The following is a 27,260-nucleotide window of genomic DNA, read 5'->3' as shown; positions in this document are numbered from 1 at the left end:
CACATTTAAATTCGTAGTTAAGTTACTTTTGAATGTGTCTAGTTTGTGCAAATAGTTTATTAAAGTAAGTTTCATTAACTCCCATACAAACGTCATGGTGTATTGGATATCTCTAGTGTCCACAAATTTCACTGCAGTTTTGAGGAATCGACTGATCACCTGGATGTCTTGCAAGTGGTGTAAATACTGACGTCCAAAAGAAACTGTACAAGGCTTGAAAAATTAATATAGAAAACCAACAAACGGTATGGTGGGATATGAAGTATCATAAAGTTCACAATGCACTTCATGATACATGCTAAGTGTTTGTAAGGTGGTTTTTAAATTGGTTATTTTCGATTAGCAACACTATTTATCAATTTTTCAAATTTTATGCATGCAAAGTTTCTTTTGGACATTAGTATATATGTATGGGTATGTATGTACGTATATATATATATGTATATGTATATGTATATGTATATATGCGTGTGTGTGTGTGTGTGTGTGTGTGTGTGTGTGTATATATATATATATATATATGTGTGTGTGTGTGTGTGTGTGTGTGTGTGTGTGTGTTTGTGTGTGTCTATACATATATATATATATATATGTATGGATATATATGGATTGCCGTGGATTAGAACTAATATTCTGAGTAGAAATGGTGGGATTACATGGTGAAGTTTTCAGAACAGTTGATAGTCAAAACTGCTATAAGGCAGTCAGTAATAATCAGTTTCAAGTGTTTTGATGCTATTTATAATTGTTCATTTGTAAAAGACCATTTTGTTCATGTTTATTGTTCCTGTTATTTGTATTATGTTATAGTAACGGCATCATAGTACTAGTTACTAGTACTAAGTAGTAGAACTAAATATAGTTTTCAAGGTTTCATTTCAGGAATTTTCATGAATCATATATGTAATAAGCAAAACATCGGGAATAAAATTACAGCGGACTAGGAGTGCCAGGAATGACAGTCCCATGGACTTAAATTCCTAGGAATACACGTCCGACAGACTAGGATTCCGAGGAATTAACGATTAAGACAAACACAAGTTATTCGGATTGTTACTTACAGTCAAAACATAAACTTATAAAACATATTATTAAAAATAGGTTAGTGTATTTAGAAATAGGCTTTTGCTGATCAACAAAATGATGTATGTTTTGAAGTTACCAGTTTTCATATACTCTATATTGTTTCGCAATTGTGGGTTTTTAAAAAACAAAAACATTTCTTCGCGTTGAACGCATGAACATATAGTCTATTTTATATCTGTAGTTGCATTATATACTTTTGAAAACAACAAAATACTCATCCTGCTTCAGTATGCTAACAAAAAAGTAAGACGATTACAAATATTCACTGATGTGTCTATTTCGTTAAAAAACAAAACAAAACTGATACTCAAACTTGAACATATTTATGTGAGAATTCACATAGAGATTTGAACGCACAATATTAATAAGAATATCTTACACTTATCCATGCTGGCAGTTCGTGCAGATTGCAAATTATAACAAATAGACATCAATATTAATTTGCCGGACCTGTATTTCTGTTACTGGGGCTGTAAAAGGAATTTAAGTCCGGTAGGAATACAATTCCTAGGGGAAAAAAACAACTTAAAAAAGAAACCATGTATGAAAGTCCGGATAGGACTATGGTTCCTAAGAAATGGAGGTCCGATAGGACTACTATTCCTAGGACCTCGGTTTCCACAGACCTGCGTTTTTTTTACACCGGCCTCGGTGGTATCGTGGTTAAGCCATCGGACATAAAGCTGGTAAGTTCTGGGTTCGCGTCCCGGTACAGACTCCCAGCCACAGCGAGTTTTAATGACTGAATCGGCAGGTGTAAAACCACTACACCCTCTTTTCTCTCACTAACCACAAACAACTAATAAAAACTAACCTACTCTACTGGACAGACAGCCCAGACAGCTGAGGTGTGTGTGTGCCCAGGATGGCATGCTTGAACCTCAATTGGATATAAACACGAAAATAAGTTGAAATGAATGAATGATTGAATAAAAACAAAGTAAATTTCAGCCATGAGAATATCGATGATTTAATATCATTAGTACAATTAGTAAACCGTATAAATACCACGTTAATCTGTATTAACGAAACGTAGTTTTCGAATATATTAACGACTAAGAACAAAGTGATAATGCTTACCTGGGATGGGACTTGTCGAATGTTTTGAATCTTTACCAAGCACGAGCAACACTAAACAAAATACAAAGAGACGAAACTTTAAAAACAGCAAACATATGATAGCATACATATTTTAAATTCAAATCCTGGTTTAAGTTTACATGCAAATGATTTTAACAACAACATGATCATCAACAATTGTTTGAAGTTAGTTTTAAATTCATATGTCGACATCGCCTTTTCAATTACCGTTGACTATACTCTAAGTTCAGGCCTACAATGACATTTTAGATTTTAATATGAACGTTTAATTGCTACATAAGCTAATGTATGTATGTTCGTCATTGTAAAAACAATACCTGCGAGTTAACTAAATAAATGAGAAAATCACCAAATTTACATACCTGTCAGAGAAAATATTAAAGAGAGAGTCACCAGATGTACATACCTGTCAGTGATAATATTGATAAATAAGACAATCACCAGATATACAAACCTGTCAGTGACAGAACTAGTACCAACATTGTAAGACGATGCATGGTTCTGATTCTTCACAACGTGTAACAACCGATCTCTGATGCAACTCTGAGACAGAATAGTTCTCGTGCTCTTTTATGTTGCAATACAGGCCCGTAGCCAATGGGGGTTTGGGAGGGGGGTCTGTCGCCCCCCTACCGGTGACCTTTTTTCAATACGTCCACGGACACCCCCCCCCCCCCCCCCCTTAGCAACTGGGGCGCTTCGTGCCTCACCACTGGTTCACTGGTTAGGGGGCGCAATACTTGCCTTGCCCCGGGCGCCTTGCCCCGGGCGCTGACAACCCACGCTACGCCACTGGGTGAAGGTGATCGGCAGACAGGTGGGGAAGAACATTTCTCAGCGTGTTGTTCATCTGTTAAGGCGATGTAGGTGTTGTGTGTGTTGAAGGTGCTGTAATAGCCTGCTAATGGTGGAATGGTGGCGATTGAACCGTATGGACATTTGTGTGCATGTTGAAGGTGCTGTGATAGTCTTATAATAGTCTTATAATTGTAGAATGGTGGCAAATGAACCTTATGGACATTTGTGTGTGGTGTGTGTGTGTGCTAAAGGTGCTGTGATAGTCTTATAATTGTAGAATGGTGGCAAATGAACCTTATGGACGTGTGTGTGCTGTGTGTGCTAAAGGTGCTGTGATAGTCTTATAATTGTAGAATGGTGGCAAATGAACCTTATGGACATTTGTGTGTGTTGTGTGCGCTAAAGGTGCTGTGATAGTCTTATAATTGTAGAATGGTGGCAAATGAACCTTATGGATATTTGTGTGTGTTGAAGGTGTTGTGATAGTCCGGCAATGGCGCAATGGTAGCGACTTCACCCTATGGACATTTGTGTGTGTGTGTGTGTGTGTGTGTGTGTGTGTGTGTGTGTGTGTGTGTGTGTGTGTGTGTGTGTATTTTGAAGGTGCTGTGATGGTCTGATAATGGTGAAATGTTGCCCATTGAATCTTATGGACATTTGTCATATGGACAACCCAGAACTGAGGAACCTTACAACTCATTGCCTCTCCTCAACGTACAGCAGCCACTACAGGAAACAGCTAATAATTAATCCTGAAATGCAATCAGTTCAAGTCGTAGATTTCCAAATAAATCATATCTCGTACTATGTCCGGTGATGTCTACAAAGAATCGTACCTTTCAGCAAATCCAATGTCAAACTGACAAGACATTGATGTAGGAGCTTCGTTTTTGATATTTTAAAGACAGTTTACATTAAAACTGCATTCTGTATAAATTATTTAAAACAAAAAACAAACGAGTGATGCGTTTCTGTTGGATTTCAGTATGTACATGCAATAATGTTACACCGTATAATATACTACGCAGTAACTGTGGTAATGGATATCGCTAAATAAACGTATGTTTAAAGATTATCTTATCTCAGAATAACCGGATGTAAACTGACATATAATAGGCTACATATCAGTGACAGATAAAAGTTAATAGAACAAGCTGGTAATTAAAACAGTAATTAAAGCTGTAAACCTCTGATGTAGATTCAGGAATGTAGATTCAGGAATGCAAAAAAACTAACAAAAAAATCAACAACAAACAAACAAACCCCCCCCCCCCCCCCCCCCAAAAAAAAAAAAAATTAATAATAACAACAACAAACAAACAACAACAAACAAACAAACAAAAAACCCACCACTAAACAAGGATACAACAAAAGAAAGTTAAAAATCAAAGAAAGAAACAAACAAACAAACAAAATCTCCAAACTTACCCAATGCCGCATGTCGCAAGAATCTTTTGCGGTTTTATATTACTATATACATAACGTGCTGTCAAAACTAGATGTCCTGAAATTCAATTTCCTGCATTCTGCCCACATCATCACACTACCACCACCGAATCCATCCATGTCCTGTATGCAGTATGCAGCATAACGATGGTGTTCAGTCAAAATGACACCTCTTACAGGCTCGGATAACTGCCTCACGTAGTCGGTTCTGCACCGTCTGAGCCGATATCCTACGGAAACCTGTAGTGCTGAAGCAGTAGAGGTTGCCGTGGTGGTCATGTGCCGTAAATGAATTACCCATACATAACGGTCCTGGCTCCGTATTCATAAATGTACTTAAGTCAATGTATGATATCTAAATACGTAATTAAAGAACATAAACAAGTATCATACATTGACTTAAGTACGTTTATGAATACGGAGCCTGGGTCACAGTGGTCACACGTGTGGTCTACCTGATCTGACAAGGTTACATGTTGTTTGATGTTACTGGAACCGATACCACAATCCTAATATGATGCTTCGGAACGTCCTTTACGTGCTATCCGCCTGCTTGTAAACGACCAATGAGGTTGTTTCGCTGTGCTTCACTCAGTCGCGGCATGTGTTTCGTGATGTGCAGTAACCAAAATCATGAGGACAAGTAATCGAAAATCGTTTTTAAACAGCACATATTCATGTTCCACGTGTAGAACGAGCACACTGATAACGTGCTTTGCACATGGGGGCGTTTTTTGGTTGTTGTTTCACATTAGCACAATTATGTTTTTTTTATTTCTTGGTGGCTGTGCTTTGTCGACTGTAACAAAGACAATATGTTTGGCTAACAAAATGGCATTATATTTATGATTTGTACATTGTTGTATGTAAAATTGTCATATATACTGTAATAATAAAATCAAGCATTGTGCGTCTCTTTTTGGGAGAGTAAATATAAATATATACATAGCTATGAAATATATAGATCTACAGAAGCCATAACAATTATATTTGGAACAAATTCAAGATTCAATTATCTCTTTTGTAAATGATTAAGTTTTAATTATTGAGACCAGTGTCGCTTCTTTGTGTGCAAGTTTCATGATTACCAATGCATCTGATCGTATTTGAAATAAAAAAACAAAAATGTAATTTAAATAATTGTACCTATTAAAAAGTGGAATGAAGTGCAATAACGATAAAATATCTAAAACTGATTGAGTACGAAGCTATATAATGATGACACAATGTCCTGTCGTTGAGTGTAACTTAAAGTTTAATCTGGCATTTTTTGGGTGGTGTTTTTTGTTGTTGTTGGGTTGTTGTTTTTTTGTTGGGGGGGGGGGGGGGTGGTGTATTTTGGGTAAGAGATATTTCATTGTATGTTGCACAGCAATATTAATTATTATTATTATTATTATTATTATTATTATACATTTTTATTCATATTTTTTTTAAAAGTCTAATTTAAAGTAACGTTTCTGGAAAAGTTCTAATGGAACAAATATATCATGGCGCTACGTGTTTTCGATAGGATAAGCAAAATATGTTAACAAATGGCGAAAGATATTGTAAAAAAATTAGGAATGATGTATTATTAATATACCATTTCATAGTGTTTTTCCGAATACAATGTTTATGTCAACACGTGATGTGCGAAAACTATATTTTCACTCATTGCTTCGCAATGCGTGAATGACAATATGGTTTTCACATTTTACAATGGGAAGGACTATTGGATTATTTTGTATTAGAGCGGAGAATCTCTCTTACCCCTCCACTACACCCACTGTCCAAGACAGCCCCAGATAGATGCAGTGTGCGTATGTGTGTGCTCAGGATAGCGTGCTTAAATCTTAATGGGACGGACTATTGAATTATTATTGTATAAGAGCGGAGAATCTCTCTCACCCCACCATTATCCCCACTGTCCTAGACAGATGGCCCCAAACGGTTGATTTTGAAGATAAACACGTGTAGTTTCCATCAGATACTATAGTACACTCATAGATTTACACACTGCTTACTCTGTAATGATGTAATGTAAAATGGTAGCTAAAATGATAACAATTATTGTCAGGTTCAAGTAATATTTTGCCGGATGAAAGTGAATGTCTAAACTAATGCCAGTAATTTTAGTAATGTCCTGATGTATGTACCATCTCATATAACAGCATCAGACCTATTATTTATCAATAAAGCAATTCAAATCATAATCAACCCACATATAGGTCCAGACCATCTAATTCTCTGGTTTCTACAGAAATATTCTGTACACTGACATGATTGTAACCACCGCATTCAGTAGACCAAACAAGTGCATGTTTTTGAAGCTGCATCATTTACAGTCACACGCCTTTACTTTACCTGATACATCATTGCTTCAGAACGTCCTTTTGTGAACAGCCATGCTCAGGTTTCTGGCATCAGATCACACTCTTTTCCAAAACAAATTTGAAACTCACAGTATACACGACAGGAGTGATACTTGACTGCATCTGATGTTAGCGGAAGGTTTTGTATTTTCATAAAGAATCTATCAATTTGTACTTTGTTAAGTGGTACACTTTTCCAAGTTACAAATAATCTAGTGGTACTACAACCATAAATGTATTTAAAAAGAGGAAATATCAGATACCTAGTCGACTGTTGACATAAAATAATGATTCTCTCTAGGCTAGCGCAAGATATTGCATTTTCTTTATTTGTGTGGCATATGTTGGTACGGTAGTTAGAATTACCCTTGACCCCCCCCCCCCCCCCCCCCCCCCCCCCCCCCCCCCCCCCCCCCCCCCTCCGTGAACGTCTGTCGCCTTTATAGGCGTGCTTATTGAGGCTCATTTTGGGGTTCAAGTGGCAACTACCGTACTTCCAGCTAATTTTAATATTTCTTGATAGTATATGTCCTGACTATCTCACAGGTGAAAATTACTCAGAATTCCTGTAGGGGAACATGCTCAAATGACGTCATCAAAATGTCGACCGTATTTAGTATGTTTTTCAAGCAGCCCAGTAAAATGATGTAGACGTTCCAGATAAAAACATCAAATTCCGTCCACAAGTTGCCCAATGCCACAATTTACTACTTTTAATATGAACCACTTTCCTAAATTACAGTATGGTGACTAAATTGGATTTTCAAGATGGCCGCCATAAAAAACATATTAGTACCAATCGCTCAGCACCCATGCCACCTAGGGTCGCAATTCTTTGGTCTCACCTAACATGTTTTAGGGCAAGGAATGCAATGTTATAATTGCAAATAGTACTAGATTTGTATACAAGGAACGAAATATAGAGAAATATTATTGAGGACAACAAACATCTATTGTGCATTACCAGCTTCTTGTTGTATTATTGTTCTGTTTTAGATAGTCTTTAAGAAGAAACTGTAAAAAAAGAAAAAGTTTTGTTTAACGACGCACAAAACATTATGGCTTCGAAAATATGGTAAAGTACCACATAGATAATCAGAGAACAAACCCGGTGCCGGCTCTCCGTGGATTACACTTTTTGATATGCAATCAATTAATTCATGAGAACTTACTTGATATAGAGAATATATACTGAGTCAAATTAAAAACTTCACAACCGTTTCATCTTTTTTTTTTCTTCTTTTTTTTTATGTATAAAAACATTTATGTATGTACACAATACATTTATGATAACAATCAAAAGTGATAATGTTTTCTGCCTGCCTTCATACACTACTGCCATGTATCACAGAAATATGAACAACACATATGCATGTAATTACAGCTGTTGAAGTCCAACCTGTCCTAGAACACATCAAAGTAACTTGAAGCCATCATCTGATATTTAAGCATGTATGTTATCCATTTCTGTTATTTATAGTAATTTCACCAGTCCACATCAACACCATTCTTGGTGGAAATATATTACAGATAAAACAAAAGAAAATAATATATGATGCTTATTCACCGTGGTAACTATTGCAACTTTTGCTTTAAACTGCTAGATGCCAAAAGCGATTAATTATATTATTTTATAGTGACAGTTGAAAATTAGATGACCAATTGTTTCAAACCTTGCTAAAGGTAACAGACTTTCTGCCAGAAAATAATTTGAGGGTAAATAATAAAAACTAAATATATGAGAAGCTGCCCATATTGGCTGGTTATGGGTTTGAAATGGGGTGGGGGTGGGGGTTTATTGGACATTGCATTTCATGCGCTTTTACACATTTTAAACAGTATTTCTTTTACAATAATATATCTAAAAATTAAAACCAAAAAATATATCCATTAATTCCGAGATTTTTGGGTACATACATGCAATTTTACCCTCTGTACCCTCTGGCAAAAAGACAGCGTAGGTAAACAACTATTTGCTGTAGAGTATTTTTAATATGACATACTGAAAGTATTGAAAGTGCATTTTTTTTATTATGTTTTAGATTAAGAGTGGATATTAACTTTAAAACTAATTAACCATCATTCATTCTGGCCACAGTACATGTGTTCCTGTCAAAAGTGTTAGCATTTTAATTTTTATGACAATATACTGAACTGAAGATAACATTGTTAACTAACGTATCAATTCACATTTTGAAGAGCTGTTTTGTTAGGAGGTTAACAAACCAGCTAGAGCACGAGACGTTAGTATGGAGTTATTATGGGCTGTCGGTGAAAATTAATTTGGTAATTACAGGTAAATAAATGTGAATTATAATTATTCTTACGTGAAGATATTGCAATATATGTATTTAATGTATATCTTAATAACATACTTGTATTTCATTTTCTTATTGTAAATATACCAAATTGTATATAGTCAAATATGGGGCAAAATCTAGACTTAAAATGATTTATGCTCATTAAATCTGTTTTGCAATTTATTTATTTAATTTTTGGCACCAATAAGTCTTCTTTATAATAACAATATTATATATGTAAGTTTGAGATTCTGTGTGCGCTATGAAAGAAACAATCTTAGAATTAGTGGCGAGAATTTCAAAAGTTAAGTCTCTTGGTATAAAAATCCCGGTCAGTCATAATTACTTTAATAAATCAATTATTTTATTTACGGTGGTTTAAATTTATGTTAGCGACATAAATCTGTTCTTTAAAACATTGCACATAATAACATATACGTCTGATAAAGGGTTACAAACTGATAACCTATATTTGGAAAAAATTATTTCATCACTTTCGATTGCATCTAAGGTGCTAGAGTCATCCTTGTTTACGAACTCTACCGATATTTGACGATTAATTCAGTCGTTAATGTTCGTACAGCCGGAATCTACGTGTAGATAAAAAGCGTGCCTTAGCTTTGTGGTCGCTACTAGAAATGTAGATATATGTGAATTTTACGACACCTTTTTAGGAAAAATAGTTACTTACCAGGCACATAATGTAGGTTTATATATGGGGATTTTAACAGTAGATTACATTGAGAGTACCGACTTATTACCAGACGGAGATATAGTGGATAATGTTGTTAATAATTATGGCTAAGTTGTGTCTCAGAGAGAACATATTATGCATGGGTCTCAATCAAAGTGGCCCCGGTATTAGATTACTGGTTATGCACATATAAATACATTAACACAGTCTGCGTTCATGGTAGTACGTCCATCGTCACTTGTGATAGAAACTGGAAGCGTTTGTACAATTAGTGCACAATGCATAGCTAAACTTGACCACTCGCTCTTAATATGGAAATATGAATGTGGGTCAGCATATAGACAAACTGGTGATAACCTACATGGAACGGGTGTGTACTATGTGGAATATACCCATACCAAATATGATGTGACTAGAGTTCCCGAAACGTTTCTTGCACAGGCTCTGAGAGAAATTGTAAACAAGTTAGAAGCATCAGATGAACAAATAGATATAGATATTGCATTTACGAGTTTTATATCTGTAATTAAAGTGGAGATGCTAGATAAAGTGACAAAAAACCTTGTAGTTTGTTCAATTCGGAATATTAAGAGGTCGACGCTGTTATATACAAAGCAATGGTGGAATGAAAATCTAACTGATAAGTGGAATGCGTTGTGCCGAGCTGAACGGGTAGGATGTAAATGTAAAACCCAGCGCAGAAGACAATAGAGGGTGATATATGTTCAGAAAAGGAAATGTGTTGACAGGGCAGCAAATAAAGCTAAACAAACGAGTATACTATGTGCGATGAAGGGAATAAAGAATTCTGGAAGAAAATAGGAAAGTTCAGGGTTTGAAATGACAGGTTGAAAACTATTTCGATTGAAGTGCGCTTGGCGAATGGAAATCTTAGTAGGGATCATGACATTGGTTTAGAGACGTGGAAGGAGAGGTATGAAAGCCTTCTTAACTGCAATATATCTGGTTGTGTGGAAGATAATGTAACTCCCGAATCTTTGAATCTGAGAAAGGATTGACATTAGAACTAAAGAGACCCGTTGTTATGCCATACTTTTGGCGAAAAGAGGAAAATCACCAGGATGTGACTCAATTCCGGTAGATGTGTTGAATATTGAAACCTGTTCTGTAGTGTTACAAAAGCTCTGCAATACGTGCTTTTTATATGGAAGAATTCATCAATCCCATCCCTAAATCATCTACTGCAGATAAACACGACCTACTCTGCTAGCTTATAGGGATATCACCTTGACTGTTTAATTCTACCTACAAGTTGTATTGCTCTATACTGATAGAAGGCTCAACAAGCATGTTGAAAGCAGACAGTTGTTCTGTGATGAACGTGCAGTGGTTTTAGGAAAGGTCGCTCTGCACAGGAACAGCTCTAGGCGCTACCTCCAATCATTGAGTGAAGGAAACGTCACGTAAATCTACTTTTACCGCTTTTATGGACTTCCATAAGGCTTATGACGGAATGTACAGAACTCTACTGTGGAATAAGATGTAAGATTTCGCCATATGTGGACGAATGTTTAATGCAGTAACGTCATTATATAAAAACATAAAATGTTGTGTTAGATTAAACGGGAGCTTTACACAATGGTTCAAGGTACACAACGTTTTAAAACAGGGGGCTGTTTTCTTTCTCCTCTGCTATTTAATATGTACATTAATGATGGGTTTAATACCCTTAAAGAGCTTGGTTTAGGAGTTGACATTGAGAATGAAAAGGTATGTGTGTTAGCTTACGCAGACGATATAGTCACAGTGTATCATCATACACAGGATATTACGAGCTCCGAAGCGAGACAAAGACAAAATACCAACGCATCGAGGTAAGTTATTTGCCGTTTTCTTTGATCTGGTGCTAATTTATATTGCACAGTATTATGTGGTTACTTGCTAGATAATCTGCCAATACAATTATTTCGTCGAAAATCTATATGAAATGATAGATCTTCAAATAAAACCAAATCTATCACGTTTGCTCGTCGTCATTTTTACAATACCTGACCAAAAATTATCATTTACTAAAACATATTTTTGACATGGATGTCAAACATTGCATGCAAATGAACCTTACATTATATTAAATCTATTGTGTAAGTTATACTATACAGCATTTAATAGTTTTATAAATATTTGTCTAAAACCCCAAACAATAGTGTAGCGCATATTGCAATTATATTGTCTAGTAGTGTACTGTTAATTGAAACGAGGGTGTACTGCGTCTTGCTTTTCAAAACGAGGTAGTTTTGGCTTTTTAAAATGTAAATCTCTTGAATAATCCTTCATTTATACATGGTGAAGTGTATATTCGTTTATTATATGAACTGCATTATATTATAGTTTCAAACAATACGATATGTGCCAAATGACATAATATGTAAAATATTGTCATGTAGATACAGGTAACAGCCTCATCATTTATATTTCCCGAATTACTGAAGTGGTACAAACAACAACGGGCGTTGCAAAGTAAAGTTTGTTTTTATTTAACGACGCCACTAGAGCACATTTATTTTTTATCTTATTGGACGTCAAACTTATGGTCATTCTGACACTGTTTTTAGAGGAAACCCGCTGTCGCCACATAGGCTACTTTTTTACGACAGGCAGCAAGGGATCTTTTATTTGTGCTTCCCACAGACAGAATAGCACAAACCATGGCCTTTGTTGAACCAGTTATGGATCACTGGTCAGGGTTTGGAGTTGGTATCTGGATTAAAAATCTCATGCCTCGACTGGGATCCGAACCCAGTACCTTTAGTTAAATGGATTTCATTTTCTTTGCATTTTAATTTGAACAATCAAGAAGATTTTAAATTTTAACTGCAGGAGGAGAAATGTTTTTAGAGACTGATTCCCTCAAACACGTCTAAGAACACGTGGCGTTGTATAATATTGGTTATGACAGCTGGACGTAAACCACGAGGGCACAATCCGTCTACATTCCCCCAATATGGATACCTAAAGACTTTAGTCAAGTGTTGAAGGATTTAAAAGACAATGCGTTGCAACCAAACATCGCAAGTGTGGACATGACAGAAATTATTAGTAACGGTCGCGCAGTCGAGCGTTTTTCCCAAATGTGAACACGTGCTCATCAAATATAAGAGAAACAACGGAAATACCTTCCGGATTTCAATGTAAGTTATGACAATAAAAGTTCATTGTATTATTCATAATATTTGTTAGTTGTTTTTTGTTTTGTTTTAAATACAGGTGTAGTTAAATGAAAAGTGTAGATGTATCGTGTATTGTAATACACTTTTGGAGGAACCGTGTAGGTTATCGGTGAATACACCTACACTTTGAACCAAAGAAACCATGATAACGAGACCGGAAGTGGGGTATAAACATACATACATACATACATACACAGATACATACATAAATAGATACATACTTTGTTAAACACCCCATAAAATGTGTACTTGCAACGCTAGAAATAAGCAGAAATTTTCATTTGTCCACCAAACAAGTACATCGAAAAATCTACTTGTCCAGCAATGTTTTCACTTGTCCAAATAAATGTTTTGTTTTATTAAAGTACAGGGACTATATTTTTGGTTGCTCAAAATTAAACTGCATTGAAAAGTTTTACTTGTCCACTGGACAACCATTTAGGTACATTTTGCTTGTCCGAGCGGATTTTCACTTATCAGAACAAACGGACAAGTGCTTATTTCGAACACTGACTTGGCCGTTTTCTTATGCACCTCTTAACATAGCATTTCTATGGGCTGTATTAATAGATAGATAGATAGATAGATAGATAGATAGATAGATAAACATCCAATAAAAAGTTATACTTGGTCCTTTTCCCACGCACGCCTTAACATATCGTTTTTATGGGACGTATTATTATATTAATAAACAATGTACAACACAAATATAATTATCTGCTCATTTTATTGATCCTTTTTTTTTCCACTGTGTCTTCTCTTACTTGACAATCACACGTTCTGGATATTCAGGAGGTTCGGGATTTTCAGGTGGTTCTGGATATTCAGGAGGTTCGGGATATTCAGGTGGTTCGGGATATTCAGGAGGTTCAGGAGGTTCGGGATATTCAGGTGGTTCGGGATATTCAGGAGGCTCGAAAATGTTCTCAAAATCTTCCCAGAAATATCGATTAGCGGCGCGTTTTCTGACATTATGTTCGCGTTTACGTCCCAGGAAATCTTTAGATTCTCTCACCGATCTAAGCAGTCTACCTGTAGAAAAACACGAAATTAGATACAGTGGCAAGCAACGTTAGAATATGAACTAAAACAATAATGAACTGGTTGGGAATAAAGATATTTGTTGCAAATATATTTTCTACTCGACTTCACATATAATAATGTGAAAAGGTTCCCGTGCATCAATAAAATCTCAGTAATACTTATATTTTTAAGGAAATGAAAAAATATTTTGTTTGCAATACATGTATTATGTATCTGACAAAGGTACAGTGAATCAGTCGTGACTTCTGAACCTAAAGTGAAGTCTACAACATGCTTCATGTATCTTCGATGACGCAACACCTCTGCAAGTACTGTAAATTCACTGTGGTGCAGGGGTGAAACATTCTCTATAAGAATGGCTAATACAGAACAACTCCTCGTTTGAGGCACCTTGTTGGCCGTGAGGTGCATCCCGTAATGCTGGATGATGAGATACTGGTGGTTGAGTCGGTAGCATATCTGCAGGTATTTTTTCTGGCAACACACCACTTTGGCCTGGAGTTCAGCCAGACTGGTGGTCAGGGAGGCTCGACCTGATCAATCAGATTGTCATGCCAATAGTTTCAATAAGAAATCCAGAGTTACATCTTCTGAATCCTGGCCGATGTTCTTGGTAATCAGTTCAACTGTTGACGGAGCCTTGGGCAAACTTTCAACGTTTGCTGTTCAGATGGGGCTTGTGGGCTTGGCTGGTGAGCCCAAGACTGTTAAAGAATTAGGAAATGGGACTTTGCTTGTTGACAGAAAGCCATTCTAAATGTTTCTTAAAGTCAAGTATTTTATCTAACAGCTCATGGCTCCCTTAATTTTTCAAAGGGAGTGATTAGATCTCGTGATTTGCAGGGAGTTAGTGATGATGAGATCCTTGAGAACTTATCATCACAAGGCGTGACATTTGTAAAGAGGATAATGGTTCGTAGGAATAATGAGTTGGTTCCTACGAATACCTTTATCTATATTTTAACAAGCCAACACTTCCTCAATCAATCAGGGCTGGGTATCTCAGCATCCCTGTTGAACCTTACATTCCAAACCCTTTGCGTTGTTTTAAGTACTAAAAGTTTGGTCATGGTCAGACTGCATGTAGAAACCACCTGACATGCGCGCGTTGTGGTCGGCTAGACCACGACAGCAAAACATGCCAAACTGAGATCATGTGCATAAACTGTAAGGGACACCATTTTGCATATTCGCGAGAATGTGCACAATGTAAAACAGAAAAGAAGGTTCAGCAGGTCAAGGTTGAAAAGCGCTTGTCATTCCAGGAGGCGAGGGAATTGGTGGAAACATCGACACCAGTTGTTGCAGCATGGAAGTCATATGCTGCAGCAGTACGGGTTTCCATGACAAGTGTTGCAACCAATACTGACATTACCTGGCACTGTGTCGATGGTATATGGTATATGGGCACGTTAAACTAGCTATCATCATCAACCAGCTCCTTTATTATTTTGGGGGATTTTAATGGACACCACACTTTGTGGGGATGTGAGGATGTAAATATTAGAGGTAAACAATTGGAAGACTTAATTCTCAAAAATGACTTGCTTTTATTTAATGATAAAAGTCATACATATTTTCATTCTACCAGTGGTTCTTTCTCTTCTATGCGACTTAACCCTTTGTAGTCCATCACTTTTTGTTGATTTCTCCTGGAAAGTTGGTTCAGACCCTTGTGGTAGTGACCACGTTCCCATTATTTTGGAGAATGATGGACCTCCATCATTTGAAATTGTTCAAAGGTAGAAGTTGGCAAAGGCAAATTGGGATCAGTTTCGGCATCTGTGCAGCACTCGTCTGCAATAAATTGCCATTACTGATGCTGATGATCCCATGTCTTGTTCACTTCCATCTTGAAGGACATTGCAGATGAAGCTATCCCTAAGACTTCGGTAGTGCCAAAGCGTTTCAATAAACCATGGTGTACTGATACATGCAACGATTCACTTAAAGAGCAAAACGTGAAACTACTGGGGATAACCAGGATGCTTATCGTATTGCTAAGGCTAAGGCTCAATCAGGGCTGGGTATCTCAGCATCCCTGTTGAACCTTACATTCCAAACCCTTTGCGTTATTTTAAGTACTAAAAGTTTGGTCATGGTCAGACTGCATGTAGAAACCACCTGACATGCGCGCATCGTGGTCGGCTAGACCACGACAGCAAAACATGCCAAACTGAGATCATGTGCATAAACTGTAAGGGACACCATTTTGCATATTCGCGAGAATGTGCACAATGGAAAACAGAAAAGAAGGTTCAGCAGGTCAAGGTTGAAAAGCGCTTGTCATTCCAGGAGGCGAGGGAATTGATGGAAACATCGACACCAGTTGTTGCAGCAGGGAAGTCATATGCTGCAGCAGTACGGGTTTCCATGACAAGTGTTGCAACCAATACTGACATTACCTGGCACTGTGTCGAGACTAAATACAAAAAGCTGTCAGATATTGAGAAAACTGAAAAGCAGGTAGCAAAGGCCGCCCAGAAACAAAAGAAAGCCAATAAAATGTCACAAGCATCTTTGGGATCTATAGATCTGGGGTGCCAGAGACCAGTTACGGACCTCAGTCAGGCAAAGATGCAAAGTCATCAATAAACAAATGTTCGGAACGTATGAAGAAGATTGAGATGCGTACGATCCCAATCAGCAACCCCTTTAATGATTTGGTTACTGATGATGAAGATGGGATGAATTATATGTCCATCATCTTCGACAAGTACCGGCACAATCTTCAAACACAACGGAAAGTCCAAATTAACTGCCATACGTCCTCCTAATGACTAATTCAGTCATTCAGTGGAACGGCCGTGAGCTTAGGACCAATTTTTATGAATTAAGTGTCTTAATTCAAAAACATAATCCTCTTGCAGTGTGTCTTCACGAAACGTTACTGAAGGACATTGATCATATTACCATGAGAGGATTTAACCAACTATAACTCTGTGTTCAGTTTATTCACTTGTTCGAAACCATTTTAATTTTAATTCTAGAGATCTTTATGATGTCATTACCATTCCCAGTCTGGAGCTCCACGCGGTAAGACGTGCTTGTTTCGCGTGTGCACACTGCACGTCCATCGTGTGCTCGACTTGGGGGTCCTTCATTTCGTTGTTTTTGTCAGCGAAATGAAGTTTTCTACTGGGATGTATGCGGCCATTGGAACTGATTGAACGCTGGAATGCTTCTCGTTTCGACAGCCTGCACCACCAGGTTGGATTCTTTTTTAGCGAGATTCCTTGCCTCCACGTCATTTCTCCGTCTGACTGTCGACTTGGATTTTTTCGTGACTCGTATGACGGCCATTCTGCAGAACGCCACACATGTTCGCGTTTAGTCTCTACATGTCCGAACCTGTCCTAGCAGCACTGGAAGATTGACCGCCCCACTCAAAGAAGAAATAGGAAGCGGGGTCGGCCCCTACTACTCTTTTTCTATACTTTACCTTGCTTTATAGTGATACCATCTCGTATCCTCCGGAGTCGGGCCCGTCCGCACCACTATACCAAACCATGACGACTGGACTATACCCTAGTCTGGTACTCTCTCTCGTTCAGACGGATCCGGCTTCTCAAGATCTGTATTTCAGCACAGCACTACACCTTCAACGTCTATCGACTGTCAATCTAGGGGTTTCTTGACGGGATGTAACCCATCTCGTCCCTTTAAGCTGTGCACCCAAACGGCCTTAACGAGGCCACTCGCGTGGACATATCAATCGGACTTTAAACTTTTAGATCTGCGTTCAAACTTTTATGTCGAAATTACTTCTTTTTTAAAAATATTATTAAATAGCCCAATCCTCTTTTCTTTCTCTTATTTAATTTTGGACTGTCCTTCTAAAATGCTCCAAAAGATATAAATATTCGGCCGAGCAGTCAATTCTTTTTATTTTTGGCTTGTAACCTTTTTTTATTTTTTTTATTTATTCTATTAACTTTTTTACTAATGGCTATATTCAAAATTCTGCCCATTTTCAACCCCTCCCCCCCCCCCCCCCCCCCCATCCCGAGTCAGGCCACCGATCTTATCGGAGGTCGGACTCGGGATGGACTTGTTCGAAACCCTAGTTTCTTTATAGTGATACCATCTCGTATCCTCCGGAGTCGGGCCCGTCCGCACCACTATACCAAACCAAACCCAGTTCACTTAAAGAGCACAACAGGTTCCTTGAGAGGTTTAAACTTGAAATTACTAGGGATAACCAGGATGCTTATCGTATTGCTAAGGCTAAGGCTCGCAGAGAGATCAGACCAAGTAAGAAATCATCTTGGAGAACTTTTGTCTCCAAGTTGAATTCACAACCATCAGTAAGATCTGTCTGGAATAGGAGTAGTAAAATCAAAGGTAAAGAATCTAGTAATACAGTTCATCATGTGTCTGTTAATGATGCGAATGCCACTTCTCATCTCGACATTGCCAATACATTGGCAGACAACTTTTCTCATAGCTCATTTTCTGCTTTCAGTGCAGATGCTTTTACATCTGTCAGAACTAAAGCTGAATAGCAGTCCATTATTTTTTCATCTGAAAATGCTAAAGGAGGAATTGCAGGATGCTCTTTGTCGAGTCCATGATACTTTAGTAGGACCAGATGAAATTCATTATCAATTATTAAAGCATTTACCGGAATCATCTTTGGTGGTTCGTTTGAATATGTTTAATATCTGGATTTCTGGTGACTTGCCTTCTGATTGGAGGAAAGCAATTATTATTCCTATTCCCAAGCCTGGTAAGGATCAAACTAATCCTACTAGTTATCGCCCTATCGCTTTGACAAGTAGCATTTGTAAAACCATGGAACGAATGACCAATCGTCTGGTATTTTGAATCCCACAAATTGCTTACTACCTGGACGTAGCACGATTGATCATCTTGTTAGATTTGAAACGCTTTGTAGGGACGCTTTCATCCATAATCAGCACTTGGTTTCAGTGTGTGTGTGTGTGTGGGGGGGGGGGGGGGGTTGTATTTGGAGAAAGCTTACGATACCATGGTGGAAGTATGGGATTTTAAACGACCTCCATGGCATGTGCCTTAGAGGTCGACTTCCTGTTTTTATATCTCAATTTTCAAGAGATAGATCTTTTAAAGTCCAGGTGGGGTCGACTTTGTCTGACATTCACCACAGGAAATGGGTGTGCCACAAGGTAGTATCCTGTCTGTAACTCTATTTTCTGTGAAAATTAACAACATCATCCAGTGTTTAACACCTGCTGTGGATTGCTCGTTATATGTCGATGATTTGCAGATTTGTTATAGATCATCCAATTTGAGTATAATTGAACGAATGGGCAACTGACAATGGCTTTGGATTCTCAAAGTCAAAAACGGTTTGTATGCATATCTGCCAGAAAAGAGGTCTCCACTTAGATCCACAGTTATTTTTGGACAAAAATCCAATTCCAGTTGTGGAGGAGATCAAATTTCTGGGAGTTATATTTGACAGGAAGCTATTTTTTGTGCCCCATCTTAAATATGTTATAACGATGGGCTTAAAAGCTCTCAATATTTTAAAGGTTATTGGTAATACGGAATGGAGAGCTAACCACAAGGTTATGCTCCGTCTGTATAGATATCTTGTGAGGTCAAACATCAAGCGGTGTTTCGGTCCAACGAAAGACCGAAATAGACCGAAAAGGACTAAATGAACCGAAAAGGACCGAAACAAATGAAATGGACCGACGAAACACCGAAAGGGACCGAAAGGGATCGAAGAAGCACTGGAATGGACCAACATTTTATCCACAAGTTGTAATATCCCCTTCTTCGAGTCTTTTAATATCGTTTATTAAAGAAAAATAATATATATATATGTGTGTGTGTGTGTGTGTGTACTGACACACAATGAAAACGCAAAACAGATATTTTTCAATATTTTGTTGTGATTAATGAAAAATATATTTATTGGACTTAAAATAACTACATGTTCAATCATGCTGCATGCAATGCACGTGAAATGCCAGTATGTGGACACACAAAAGTCACGTAATGGTGTCATATTCCTCGTCACATTAAGAATGCCATGACTCAGAGAAGAACAAAGGGAGCGAGCGTTGGGCATGGTTCAAGAGGGAACTTCACAAAGCCAAGTTGCTAGGACCTTCAGAGTCCATCCATCAACTATTGGACGACTTGTTGAACGTCATCAACAGACCGGGAGTGTCCGTGATCGACCTCGACCTGGTCAATGTCCCGTTACGACCCCACGCCAAGATCGGCAGATTCGACGACACCACCTCCGTGACCGGTTCAGAACTGCGACGATGACAGCAAGCAACACAATAGGATGTCATGGAAAGCCTATCCATCCGATGACTGTCATCCATCGACTCAGAACGGCTGGACTCAGATGCAGACGCCCGTACAACGGTAGCATCAAGACCCCGCGACATCGTGCTGCGAGACTACAGTTTGCTCTCCAGAATGGTAATCATCCATCAGCCTTTTACCGGAGCATTGTTTTCTCAGATGAGTCCCGTTTCTCTGTCTCCTTTGCCGATGGAAGAGCACGTGTGTACAGGAGACTCCATGAACGGTACGCTGACGGATGTGTGAGGGAACGTGATCGGTTTGGCGGCGGTTGTCTGATGGTATGGGGGGGGGGGGGGGGTCATTCAACTGTGATTTCAGGAGTGATCTCATCATTGTCCACGATGCCCCTATAGCCCAGCGTTATGTTGACGTTATTCTAAGACCAGTTCTCCAGCCACTTTTGCACCGTCACGGAAGACCAAGAGGTCCCCTTCTGTTTCAACAAGACACTGCCCGTCCACATACAGCAAGAATTACCCAGGCATTCTGCAACAAGCTGGTATCACCGCTATGAACTGGCCTGCCGTTTCACCGGATTTGAACCCAATTGAACACATGTGGGATGGGTTAGGACGTCGTGTACGTCACCGCCAGCCACCACCGCGTAACGTCGCTGAGCTTGCACAGGCGTTGCAGGAGGAGTGGAGGAACATTCCTGTGGCTTATGTGAGATGTTTGTGCCAATCCTTTCCCCGTCGTCTTCACGCAAGCTCACGGGCCAATGGTGGACACACCAGATACTGACCTTGATATGAGGGGGGTATTGAACTTTTCGATTACGAATGCAACTCGATTACTGATGATAACTGGCCATGAATACCAGTCATTAATGTCATTACATTATCCATCAATTCATTAATAGTTTGTCGTTATTTGCAATGAAAAGTTGTTTTTGCGTTTTCATTGTGTTTCAGTATATATATATATATATATATATATATAATACATATTGCATGCAAGTATGAACCGAAAAAACGGTGTGCACACTGTATGACTCCGCGTAGGGGATCATAAAAAAGTGTGCGCATCGTTTTTTCGGTTCATACTTGCATGAGCTAAAACAAATTGCGGTCAAATCTTATAATTAAATTTATATGCATACTTTGACAATACATAACTGAATTTATTTTGTCTAGCTTTAAATACGCCTGCAGTATTGTTTGTGTAAACTTGATACTTATGTCGCGTAAGAATGCAAACGTTTATTCACTATTATTTGAATCAGGTGATTTTTTGTAAATGACGTCATTTGGTAAATCACGTAATTTTGATAAGCGACGCCATTTTATCTAGTTGCTGTGCTTTTTTAGGGATCATTTAGTTATACTGGAAGGAATAATATTATTATCCTATTCGTGTTTAGTTTATATTTTATGAAAGTGAATAAAGGGAACGTGACTACCATTTATGCTGTCGGTGGAACCGTTTAATTTTCGCCAACAGCAGTAGAACATCGCTTACCAGTAAGTTACATACGTGAAGTTTCCTACATGATTTCTTTGGCTACCGACCGAGTCTCATGTCATGTTTAGCGAAGAGGTTTTTTTTGTTAGTTTTTTTTTGTTTGTTTTTTAATCAATGCGTCTACTCTATTATAGCATTTTCCATTAATTTATCGTATACATTTTTTTTTTATTGCTTTTGTAGCTTTCACGTGTGGTTTCTTCAAAATATTTAAATATGGTTGCCTGAATAATCCGGCTTGTTCAACAAAAGTAGTGCGATTCAGTGGTGTGTGTGTGTGGGGGGGGGGGGGGGGGGGGGGGGGGGGGGGGGGGGGGTGGGGGGGGGGGGGGGGGGTAGTAGAAGTGGCTTAATTTATTTCGTTTCATGGAGATATGAACGAAAAAAAGTAAGCATCTCTGGACCAATCGGATTGCCGTAAAGTGTATAGACGCAAAGAAAATTTAATTATATATATGTTAATTGTTTGCATAATATTAATGTACTACAATACAGTAATTGCATAGTATGGAATTACAGTTCTGGGTAAACATTAAGCTGCACTATCAACTTTTTTAAAGTCTCATTTCAGTGTTATTTTGGTCCATTTCGATACGTGTCGGTCATTTTCGGTCAATTTTGGTCCGTTTGGTCCCTTTGGTCCTTTTCGGTGTTTCGTCGGTCCATTTTGGTCTGATAGATAAAAAAAAAAAAAGTATTTCACGTACTCAAACGATCTATTACATAAGTGTGAAGTCAAGCAACACAATTTCTGGTTACGTCATATTCTGTATTTTCATGCTTGAATATAGTTCGCTTGCTTGCAATTGTTGGGGAAAACAAATAAAGTCATATCACCTTTTGTCCAACCCCCGTTTCTGTCCTGTAGAGGGAGACCCCGGATCAGCGTGCTTGAACCTTAATTGGATATAAGCACGTCAAATGCTTATAAGTAAGTAAGTTTGTCTATTTTCAACTGTATTACCTTCAGGGTTGCGGGTGGGGGAAGGGGGTGGGTGGGGGGCAGCGTCTCCGCTTTCGACGCTTATGGCAATGACTGAGACACAAGCAAAAAACTTCTTCACTTTATTAATGGTGATTCATATGTTGTGTACCTAAACTGAATTTTATTTATCTATTTATTTCTGTTTTGGTTGTACTGTAACAGTATTGAACAGTGTACAGATATTATAAATAAGTAAATAAATGACCATACTGACTATACTTGAGCTACTCGAACTTATAAAACGTCTTTCTATCTGTTTGTAACATAAATACAATAATACACCCTTAAAGCAAAATATATTCCAGCATTGCAGAAACTACAATATAAATAGTCACACGTGTAAAAAAAACCCCAAGAAACTATATCCCCCCCCCCAAAAAAAACCCAACAACAACACCCCCAAAAACCTCCACCAAAACAACAACAACAAAACAACAAACAACCAAAACCCAACAACAATCCCCCCCCCCCTCCCCCAAACAAAAAACAACAACCCAACAACAAACAACAACTTTAGATTGCAACAATGTTTTCCATATACTAGTATTAACGTCTTTGAAGAAATTGGTAATGCTTACTTGGAATGGAATTCTTTGATTCTTTAGAATGCCCACCAATCGCAAGCAGCACTGAAAAATACCAGAAGACACTTCAACATAACTGTAAATAAGATAGTGTTCGTGCATTCAATATGAAACGTGATTTAATTATACATGCAAATCATTTTACGAATTTTGTCATATGCCACCATCGGGGTTTTTTGTTTTGTTTTTTGTTTGTTTTTTATTATCTACCTTGTAACTAGCATTTCAGATTTTAATAAATAAATGTGTTCTGTAACATGAATATGATGGCTAATTTGAAAACAGTTACGGATATTCTGCATCAGTTCTGGATAGGGAACCACAATTTTGGACTTAGGAGTTTTGGACTTGTAACAGGCGTATTGGTGTAATGGTCAGAGTCTAACCATCTGCAGCAATTTTCATGACGCTAAATATATATTCACCAAATGTATCAAAGTAGGGGCCTATTAAATCTTGCATTTGCACTGACAATATATACTCGGAACTATTCTCATGCAACATCGGCGTGCAACAAGGTGAAAATTTGTCACCTATCCTATTTTCTTTATATTTAAATGACCTGGAAACGTATCTTCTTAGCCAAAACTGCGTTGGAGTCTCTCCTGTTATCGATGATCTCGATATATTCCTTGAAGCTGGCATGTGCTTGCTTTCCCTGCTATATGCAGACGACACAGCCCTCCTAGCAACGAACCCATGTGATTTACAACATACCCTTAACATGTTTCACAATTATTGTAATAAATGGAAGCCAAAAATATAAATTTTTAATGGCACAACCAATGATTACAAGAAAACTTTTACCATCGGAAATAAGTTTCTCGAAAACGTTAAAGAATATAAATATTTAGGTTTAACTTTTAATAAGCAAAACAAGTTCAACACAACAAGACATTTTTTATCCCAACAAGCTACAACAGCAATGTATTTCGTTTTGTCTAAATCTAAAGATAACAATCTATCAATAGAATGTAAGTTAAAATTATTTGACACAATGGTATTACCTATTCTTCTGTATGGATGTGAATTATGGGGTTATGAAAACACTGACATTATTGAAAACATACACATAAATTTCCTGAGACGCCTGCTTCCTGTTAAAAAAAGGTACACCAATATTTATGTTGTACGGAGAACTAGAACGTAGACCGATTAAACTAATTATTCAACAAAGAATGATAATTTTCTGAGCCACAACTCTATCAGGAAAACAAACACAACTATCCTTTCTATTGCATGCATTTATGTTACAGGACTCGTCCGTAAATGGACACAACTACACATGGATTCAACATATTAAACAATTATTTAACAACCTAGGTATGACTGATATATGGTTGTCTCGATGATTTTCAACTAAAAAACAACTTCTTGAATATATCAAATTGAGGCAGCATGACTAGTACCTTCAAACGTGGAACAATAACATTGCATCATCGTCTAGAGGAAAACAATTATACAATTTTTTTAAATCGGCTAATTAAAAAAAAATACTTTACCATAATGCCTGAAACACTATGGATCATTATTCTTAAATTCAGAACATCAAATCATTATCTCCCGATTGAAATAGGACGATGGAATAATACACCAGTAAAAAATAGGTTATGCACACTTTGTGATTTTAACGATATTGGTAATGAATATCATTATCTACTCACATGTGCCTATTTTACTAAGTCTCGAAAAGTACTCCTAAAACAATATTATTATGTGAACCCCAGTACCCTAAAATTATAGAATTAATGACTAGTAATAAAATAGGTGTCCTAAGAAAAGTCAGCATATTAATTAAAGAAATTAATAATAAATTTAAAAAGACCATAGCTATTTGTATCAATATATACCACATCACTCGAGTTAAATATGCTTTATTATTTTAGCACAGATATCCCTATTTTAATAAATCGATATGTACTAGTGCATGTATAACAAATTATATAATCAACGTCAATTATTCTACTATAACTAATATTATTAACTTATTGTATATATGTATTTTTGTTCTGTCCACTCAGTGTATTTCTGTATGCATGTATTTACATACTTTAACTATTCATATACTATACTATTTACTATTTAATGTTCTGCTGTAAACCCTGTCCTGTCTTGTCTCTTATTATATTATGTAATTGTTCATGTTTCCCCATATGCCGTTGCCTAACGGCCTGGGTGTAATAAAGTTCTGTTCTGTTCTGTTCTGAGGATTTACGTGATAATTACAGAATAACAGATCACCGACTAAGTGGAACGAAATGATCGAGTGTTTGGTTGTCGGTGTTCGTACGTGGTGGAGAGCCTCGCTACGTAATGCACAATTACTGACACAGTCTGGTTAACTTCAAAGAGCACTTGTAATAATTGTTAGTGTTGTTTGTTTTTGCTCTCAAAGGCGTGAATCGTAGCAAACTTTAGTTTTTCTATTTGTCTATCAGTTAATGTTTATCAATTAAAAGTAATTTAGTTATGTTAAAAATTGATACATCACAGATCGAGCAATCTGGGGAAGGACCCGGTAATGTGGGGATAGCCAGATCGGTTTTTAAAAGTTCTGCTTTCGTGTTATCCGAGGAATGGAAGTGGGTGGTCAGATTGGAGATAGAAAGTAAAGGTGCGAATCGTAAATAATTTTGTGTAAAACATGTCTGTGTGTACGAACATTTACAAAAATATGCGTTAAATCTACTTACCAGTAACACACCAAAACAATATCAAACTTTTGAAATGTGTAATACACGTCATAACGTACATGCCTATTAAAGTTAAAGTTAGAGCACATTGATTTATTAATCATCGGCTATTGGATGTCAAACATTTGATAATTTCGACATTAAATCTTAGAGAGGAATTCTGCTACATTTGTCCATTAGTAGCAAGGTATCTTTTATATGCACTATCGCACATACCACGGCCCTTGATATACCAGCCATGGTGCACAGGCAGGGACAAGAAATAGCACAATGGGCTCATCGACGGGAATCGATCCTAGACTACATTCATTTTATGAATATTCCATTAATATATAAAATATCGTATCTCTACTCAAAAATGTATTCCTTGGAAAGAAATTATGATATAGTTATGAGGGTATGCAACCGTGACTCATTGTCAGGGGTATCGTCTACAGAGCACGCTGATTTTGACCACGATATTTATGTTTCCAACGCCGTCTGTAGGAGGACTAACACTTTATATAAACAGTTAATGTTAAGCAAATGATAAAACATCGAAGTTATAACATTAACGATTCACCAGATGTATTTGCCTGTTATTTACCGTATGGACAAGTTAGAGATGTTTTCAGATTTATAAATTATGTCAGTGACGTTATGCATAAATTAGAAAAATCTTCAGTGTCACATACCTGTCAGTGACAGAACTAGTATCAGCAAAGTAAGATGATGCATGGTTCTGGTTCTTCACAACGTGTAGCAACCGATCTCTGATGTAACTCTTGAGACAGAACAGTTCTCGTGCTCTTTTGTGTCGTAATCTTATACTCAAATCCACCAGAAACGCATCATCAAACTAGTGAGGTATATTGCAATGATGCAAGAAAATCTTCTACTATAGACATAGTAACTGATTCATTGAACAAACAAGCAAAATGCAGCGATGCATAATTTACTGAAAGTGACCAAGGACCGAGGTATGATGTGAAAGTCATATTAGCACTGTGTGACGGAACATGCTCTTATCTTTTCGCCTGTGGCGATGTTAATTGTTTTAGAGGGCCGTGTGCAGCTTGGTTACGTAATACCCCCGCGCGATGGTGGTAGAGCTGCGTTCCAATATACACTTAGACCAGGTGTGGAGGCCATGTGGCCAGTAGTTACGTAATAACTCCGGTAGTGCGGTTTATGACCCGGTTATTTCTGGCGAACTGGCGACAGTAAGTCTG

The 27,260-nt window shown here is 37.5% G+C and overlaps 1 protein-coding gene across 6 annotated transcripts in view; it reads right to left on the bottom strand.

Moving 5' to 3' along the window:
* LOC121369503 (balbiani ring protein 6-like) overlaps positions 1-26,845 on the bottom strand; it is a 28,689-nt gene extending 1,844 nt beyond the window's left edge. Inside the window, exons 1-3 of one of the 6 annotated variants that reach the window (XM_041494610.1) lie at positions 26,724-26,822; positions 23,351-23,401; positions 2,167-2,217 (exon numbers count right to left, since the gene is read on the bottom strand). In XM_041494610.1, the coding sequence (XP_041350544.1) occupies positions 2,167-2,217; positions 23,351-23,401; positions 26,724-26,766 (145 nt within the window). In that variant the 5' untranslated portion in view covers positions 26,767-26,822. The other 5 variants (XM_041494609.1, XR_005957626.1, XR_005957627.1 and 2 more) reach the window with 5 other exon arrangements.
* Positions 26,846-27,260: the final 415 nt, after the last annotated feature.

This window comes from Gigantopelta aegis, chromosome 3 (genome assembly GCF_016097555.1).
Source record: "Gigantopelta aegis isolate Gae_Host chromosome 3, Gae_host_genome, whole genome shotgun sequence".
NCBI classification, from domain to species: domain Eukaryota; kingdom Metazoa; phylum Mollusca; class Gastropoda; order Neomphalida; family Peltospiridae; genus Gigantopelta; species Gigantopelta aegis.
Note: the sequence above shows the minus strand (reverse complement) of the source record. Positions and strands in the feature narration are given on the sequence as shown.